The sequence below is a fragment of the Alligator sinensis genome, unplaced genomic scaffold (genome assembly GCF_000455745.1).
Source record: "Alligator sinensis unplaced genomic scaffold, ASM45574v1 scaffold175_1, whole genome shotgun sequence".
Classification (NCBI taxonomy): Eukaryota; Metazoa; Chordata; order Crocodylia; family Alligatoridae; genus Alligator; species Alligator sinensis.
In genome coordinates, this window is record NW_005842536.1 from 488,980 (window position 1) to 496,664 (window position 7,685).

Here is a 7,685-nt window from a genome sequence, read left to right on the forward strand (position 1 = left end):
CCCCTTCTGTCACGACTTCCAGCAATGTAGTTTCTGCAACACCGAGTCTGACCCAGAACTCCATCTCCTTAGTTTCTGATCAACTTCTCCCAGGCCTGTAGTGCTTCCTACAAAGTGCTGATGCTCTCAGCTTGTTTTATCATTGCTGACTATTTAGACTATGAGCACACCCACTGTGTATTAAGTATTTTCCAAACACAGATGAAGATACCCTTCTTGCATCAAAGACCAGCCAATCTAGGGCTTAGATCCTGCAAATATTTATGAATATGCATAAGTGTTCACAGGTCAAAGGGAGCAGTAAACATAAGCGCTTGTCAAGATCAGCCCTTGCTAGTGCTTAAGTGTCTTAGTCAGAAGAATTCAACTGAAAAATGATATTTCAGCTCAATCTGGTAAAAGCTCTACTCATGAGTATTTTATGTGAACATCTCTTCCTTATTTTTCTTTCATTTACTGTGACTCTCTTTATTCTGCTTCTAGTATAGAATAAGGAAATAACACAGGTGAAAAATGACAGCAGATGAAAGACCACAATCCTGTTAGTTCATATATCTTGGTTCAGTCATCAAGTTAGGAATTGTTGATTGCGTGCTTATTGGTGTTAGGAAATGGCAATAGGTATTTAAAAAAATAAAAATGTTTTTTCAGGTTCTGTTATCTATTTTGTCTTTCCAGCTTATAAAAAAAAAAAAAAAAAAAGGTCACATTTCCGGAGCTCAGTAACACATACATGGGGACTTTTAGGATTTAATACACACACTTTTTTTTGTATTTTTCATCAGTTAACGCATCTCTCGCAGGACCAGTGTGAAGCCTGTTAATTTTTTAAAGTAGAATGCCAACATACACCTTGGTCACTGCTAATTTGGAATGTTTGTGATTAATTCTTTTTCCGTGCTATCATAAAGGGGAGAAACATGGACTAAATGGACTTGGTGAAAACAAGGTATAAATGGTTGGAGAAGTATGTTTCCCACAATTCTAGTGTTGGATACATGCCTGTTTTATCCTACATCTTGGTTTCACTGTCTAATGGTTTTTCACGCTCATTTTCCTGTGAGATGAGTTGATATGGTTTCTTCATTTCATTCTCTTCTATCACAGAATTACCCATCTCAGCATCTCTGCTCTTCAGTTCATGCCGTGACAAATGTTCAACAATTCCTGCACCAATGGAGTCTCCCAAGACATTGGTAGTGGTACGAAGACGGTCCCTATGAAAAACAGTTGAATTAGTCTATTTTTTCTGACTTTTTCAAGTAATATGGGCAGATTTACTATGGTAAAATAGTCTTTGAAAACTATTACTGGATTGTCCAATGCTTTTATGCACATGCATGTATCAGAAATGTCACAGGCATGAATCCTTTTCTATATGAACCAAAAATTGTATCAAAATTCTCATTCTAATGCAACAACATGATCCTTGTTAATATTCTGTAAATAATTCAGGGTGAGATTCATCCATGGCACAGTGGACCTCCTTTCAGCTGAAGCAGTGAGGTAATGCTATTAGTCAAATGGTACCCTGAATATCACTTGTAGCTTATAAAGTTTAGAAAGCCCTCAATTGAGCTGGAGACTTATGGGTTGTAGGAAGGAAGTTAGGGTAAAATAGGATCTAGATAGCTGATGAAATAGCTTATTTTACCATTTTTTTGCTTAAGGTTTGATTTAACCAATGCGATGTCCCTTGAGGCAAAGATCCTGAAACAGGTTCTGGTCTGGCATGTTCCTTCCTTGGCTGGTGAATTAGCTTAGCAGCTTTGCAAGTATGGGAAAGGTCCCTGGATTCTGATGGTGGCAATGATATTCCAGCACTTCTACCTTGGCTGGGCCTGAAGGAATTCCCCAATCCTTAGGAATACTGCTCAGTTTTCTTTTCTAACATGTACAGGAATGGGAAAATTAAATTGCACTGTCATTCAGCTATATCCACCAATTCTCAGTTCATATTCAGTGGCTGGATAGGGCTAATGGATATTGTTCACTGTATTTATTTTATTTACTCATTTCTTGGGAAGGCACAGAAACCCTCACTGACCTGGAAAGTCAGGAAATTTGGGATAAAGCAGTTCTGAACTGAACACTGGAACCTTTCATGCCTTTTTCACTGTAGGATGCTCATTAGCAACATGCAAACAACAGCATCTTATACTGGAGTGTTATGATTCTTATTTACTGATGTCAGATTCAGGCTGTTTGAAAGCTTTCAGAATAGTTCCTTTGGCTGAGAGGGGTGCTTTGACATTTGTATTTGTTTTGTGTACGATCCTTAATATGCCCCTCATTTCCTTTAGGGTTACAGTGATGAGAAAATATGGTATTTAAAAAAACAAACACAGACCCAACCCCCTCTAAATTTATAAAACAGTTTCACACATACAGAGTAAGCCGACTGATTAAATGATGTGCACGCTCAGTAATGATTAGAATTTTCCATTGAAATATGGTCTATCTCTTCAATGTGAAATACTCACAAGAACCAATCCACTGCAATGATGAGAGTGATATCATCCGTAGGCAAACCTACAGATGTCAGCACAATGACCATGGTGACCAGTCCGGCCTGAGGAATTCCTGCAGCCCCAATACTGGCAGCTGTAGCTGTGATGCTGTGCCAAAATGAAGGAAAGCGAAGGAAAAAAGTTAGCTTCCAAAAAGTCTTGCTACCTAGTAAACATTTAATGCATAACTCTTAAGCAAATACAAATGCTAGATGAGGACCAGATATTGATGTTTCAGATTTTTAGCTTCATGTGTTGGAGCAGGACACATCATAAAAGACTGGGTATGTCTCTAATTTTGTAGATATGTCTGAACTCCCTTCCCAGCCCAAGCTTTGTTAAAGTTGGGATCTGGATCCAATCTTAATGCCTAGTCCACATGTTAATAATAGGCCAAACCATGGATCTAAATTTGGACCTGGCTTTGAATTTACTAGTTTGGTCCCATCTCCTTTTTGTTTCATAAATAATCTTTTGCTTCTCTGGAAATATCAAACTTTTAAAGCAGACATGCAATAATTCCACAGCATCTGTCAACCCTACTAGATCCCAAGGCAGGGGTGGGCTATTATTGTGGATGGAGGGCCGCTTACTGAGTTTTGGCAAGCCATTGAGGGCCACGTGACAGGCAGCTGGGACAGATAAATATTAATTTTCTAAATTTTTAGGGGCTCTGTGGGCCAGATAAAATGGCCTGGCAGGCTGCATGCAGCCTGCAGGCTGCATTTTGCCCACCCCTGTCCTAGGGCATTCAATATAAAAAGCAGTTTACAGTATCTGCATTAATTACAGCAAGTTTAATTTAAGGAGGGAGAGCAGATAAGCAGAGCCATGATATGCCATGAGAATCTGAAAGCAGAACTTTGCCTGCTGTGTTGGATATTGAATTAGTATTAGTATTTCAAAGCCATCTAACTAAAGGATCATGTCCACTTTATGGTAACAAAATCTGGTCTGCATGCAAGAAAGGCAGCCTCTGGCTTCTTTACCATTCATTCCATCCAGGAAGAGCACATACACCAACTGAAGATGCTTCCTCAGCCTGAGAAAGCGTATTTAAACCCCAAAGCTTGCTAAGTAGAATTTTTCCAACCATCTGAGTTGGTCTAATAAAAGGTTCTTTGGGTAAATCTGGTATCTTGTCTGCTGATGTTCTTAGACCGACATGGCTATAACCTACACCCTGTGAGATTTTTTCAGTGAATGTCTGCTCCCCTAATAATGAGCATAGAAGCAGGCTGCTGTGCTGTGCGGTTTGTATATTGTATAAGAAAACAAATCACAGATGAAATAGATGATAATTCACCACACAAAATCAACTACATTGAGCAGAACATAAATCTACTCTCACGTGCTGTTGATGACCCTCAAACTCAATGATTATGTTTTCATATTACAATTTTAAAGGCTAACCCACTTGCATGCTTTGCAGGGACTCTTTTATGCTGATACACTGAGAATACAAATCATGTAATAATTGGTTAGCTACTAAGATGTAGCTCAGACTCATACGTAGCAGTTGTGGAAGCCATTCTTCAGTCTGTAGTGGGTAAGCTAAGAGGGTGATCAACATAAAGGCACTTTTAATCAAAGCATTCCCAAATGGCTTCTGTACCTGATCGTGATAATCTGCCCAAAGTTCAGATCAAAGTTGTTAACTTGCGCGATGAAAATTGCAGCCAAAGCCTCATACAAAGCTGTGCCATCCATGTTGATTGTAGCACCCACTGGGAGTACAAATCTTGTAACACGCTTATCCACTCCATTATTTTCTTCTAGGCATTTAAATGTAACAGGTAGGGTGGCAGAACTAAAACAAGGAAAAGACACATATATCTAGAAGGCTGCATGTGCATCTATACACAGGCAGAGGGAACCACAGCAATGCAGTCTTATCTCTAGTATAACAAAGGACATAGATTTCCCTGAATTAATTTCCATGTCAGCTAGAGCAGTATATTTTTCAGAAACCTAACCAGTCTTAATTTTAACATTTCTAATCATGGTGAATCAGATGGAGTGTTCTGTAGTCAAATTACAACACGGCTACAACCTACACCCCTGTTCCCCGTATAGGCACTTGTGGATCAAATATTCCTTCAATTTATCTTTGTTAAACTAAACTTATGAAGGATGGAGGCATGTTTTCAATAAGAGGCATGTTTTTTAATCCGTGTATCATGCTTGTGGCTCTTTCTTAAAACTTCTTCAGTCTATCAACCTCTTTTTTGAATCGTGGAGCCCAAAACTGAACATGGTATCCCAGTAGTGATTGTATCAGTCCCAAGAATAGAGGTCATATTATAAACCACTTTTAACTTTGTATTTCTTTGCTTGTGCATCCAAGGTTTGCATTAGCCCTTTTGGCCACAGCATCATAGTGGGAGCTCCTATTGAGGTTGTTATTTACCATGAACCCCAGCCCTTTTTCAGAATCTCTGTTTCCCGTAATAAGGTCCCCTTTCTGTGCATATGGTCCATATTCTTTTTTTTGCTAGGTATATGAATATACATATGACCATATGGAAAGGCATATATTTGCTTGCATCTAGCTTACCAACCAGTTCAGATTGCTCTATCAGTGACTTGAACTCTCCATTATCAGCTACTCCCAAAATGTCTGTGGCATCTGCAAACTTTGTCAGCAACACCTTTTTTTCTTTCAGATCATTGATAAAAATGTTAACATGTGTAAGGCTGAGAACAAATCCCTGTGATACCTCAATAGATATTAACCTTTTCTTTGATGGTTACTGATTTACAGTTACATTTTGAGATCTGTCAGTTAGCCAGTTTTAAACCATATTATGTCTGCTGTTTATCTTGTCATTCTTCTTCATTAAACATAATGTCATGCAATACTTAGTTGAATGCTTTACAGATTCTAATATTTTTACACTGATGTTTTCATCAAACATTAATCTCATCAGAAAAACATACCAAGAAACTTTGCCAAAAATCATTTACCATTTAACCAGATTGATTTGCATTACTTATCTTATTCTCCTTTAATTCTTTATTAAATAAGACCAGTGTCAGCAGTTCCATTATTTTGCTTGGCACTGATTTTAGGTTGACATGCCTGTAGTAAGCAGGGTTATCCTGTTTACCCTTTTAAAATATTGGCATCATATTAGCTTTTTTTTAAAAAAAAACTTTCTTCTAGAACTTCTCTACTGTTCCAATATTTACTCCAAAAGTTAGTATTAATGATCCAGAAAGCTCCTCATCCCGTGTTTTAAAAATTTTTAGGTCAGAGTTATCTGAACCTGATGATTTAAAACTATCCAGATTTAGGAGTGTTTCATCATCATCATCATCAGAGGTCTTTTACTCAAATAGGTAATAGATATACGTATTGAATGTTCATGTCTTTCTGCACTATTATTAAGTCTATAATTTTCTTCTAGTCGTGTCAATACTATTATAAGAATTTTTATTCTTCTTGATATGTTTGAAGAGTGCTTCTGACTCTCCTAAAGTCTGCTGGCCATAGATTGTTCCTCATGTCCTTTTGCTTCCCAATGCTAATTTTCTACAGTTCCTAGTTTCTGAGTTTTTTTACTTTCTGCCATCTGCTGCTTCTTTCTTCCATAATGGAATAATTCAGAAAAATTCCATGATTTATGGAATCAATAGTATTATATTTTTTATAGCTGCCTTCACATCCTCTCTAGACATGATTATTTTTGGATTAGTGCAGTCTTTTCTTTCAGTTGTGGGACTGTAGGTTTTTTGGACCTTTAATAAAATGTTCTTCAACAGTTATCAATTATTATTCATATTTCTCCCAACAAATTTGGCCTTCTAATTGTATTCAGCTTTGTGAAATTGACTTTTTAAAAATGCCAAGTATTTATATTTTATTCTGTTTGCAGAATTACACATAATCAAGTCACGATCACTGGCATCTAGACTGCTGCTTCTGTGATTTGTCAAGATGCTCTAGCGCAGAAATCTCCCACATGTACACTTTGAGTCAGAAAATGCTCTTGTAATTGCTAAAAAAAATTATTGATGAACATTTTAGTACTGGCAATATGATTTCTTTTGAGTATGTCACTCAGACTGACATTTGCCAGGATAACAACTTTCTTTCCCCCCCAAAATATAGAATAATTTTCTCTGAGAGCCTTTTTGTGTTCTAGTATGATTTGGTAGTTTGTTGCTGACAGCAAAAAGTAACCTATCTTCTGTAGCTGTCAGAACATAGGTCCACAAGCACTAAGATTGTCCATAATTTAGAAGCAGGTAATGCCAATTTTGACAGAGTGCCACAATTTTTGTTATCTTCACCTATTCAGTCTTTCCTGAATAGGTTATAACCATTGACTTTTTTAACCTTCCAGTAGCATAAATCGTTCCTTCAGGTTTCAGTAAAACCAACTAAATGGATTCATGCTTATAAATGGACAATTTACGGTCTTCTTGTTTATTAACCCAACCCCTAGTATTGATATACTGTAATTAAAGATCTTTTTTATCTTTGTGTCCTTTGTATCTTGATTACTTTTGTTCTCAACTTCTTGATTTTTCTGCTGTGTTTTCTCATGTATTCCCACTTTTCACCTTCATTTCACCTTTTCACTAAACTATAAGATTATCTTTAAATCCAAACCTATAATGATGAAGAACTCTTCTTCTGAAGCCATCCAAATTGTATAACTCCCTCTCCTCCTATGAAGGTGCATCAATATACCACAAAATGAAGACCTATTTTATACTTCTAGCCAGTGATTCACTTTCAGAATATTCTGCTCCCCAGAAAGGATCTCTAAGAAAGCCCCTGGGAGATTCTTCCTATTCAACATCCTTCCAAGTCATCTTGAGCTGTCTTTAAATTCAAACCAGTAATGGCACCCATTGTGTGGTACTAGTGCCAATATGCATGCTTACTGTTGGATACTTGCTTGCTGACTTGAAAAACCTGTACCCTTTTAGAGTCGTGTTGTTTCTGGGTTCCCAAAATAAAGTACACTATCCTGTTGTCTTCCGGTCCCTTGAACAAAATTATTTCCATTCTATTTTGTATATGATCCCACTGAAGGAGGATTGTCTGGCTTCCATGAATGATCGGAATTACTTTGTATTTTTCTTATAGGTTGAGCAGCCAGGCCCAAGTGTCTCCTGTATGCCTCTCCAGTCCACTCAGCCACCCGGATTGTCAGAGCTCTT

At 37.4% G+C, this 7,685-nt stretch overlaps 1 protein-coding gene across 5 annotated transcripts in view; it reads right to left on the reverse strand.

Annotated features, from left to right (window-relative positions):
• Positions 1-855: 855 nt before the first annotated feature.
• Positions 856-7,685, reverse strand: part of SLC1A3 (solute carrier family 1 member 3) — a 102,200-nt gene continuing 95,370 nt past the window's right edge. For 4 of the 5 annotated variants that reach the window (XM_025213535.1, XM_025213537.1, XM_025213536.1 and 1 more), the window contains 3 exons: positions 4,126-4,320; positions 2,484-2,618; positions 856-1,217 (listed from right to left, as the gene is read on the reverse strand). In XM_025213535.1, the coding sequence (XP_025069320.1) occupies positions 1,013-1,217; positions 2,484-2,618; positions 4,126-4,320 (535 nt within the window). In that variant the 3' untranslated portion in view covers positions 856-1,012. The remainder of the gene's footprint in view (positions 1,218-2,483; positions 2,619-4,125; positions 4,321-7,685) is intronic. The other variant, XM_025213534.1, reaches the window with a different exon arrangement.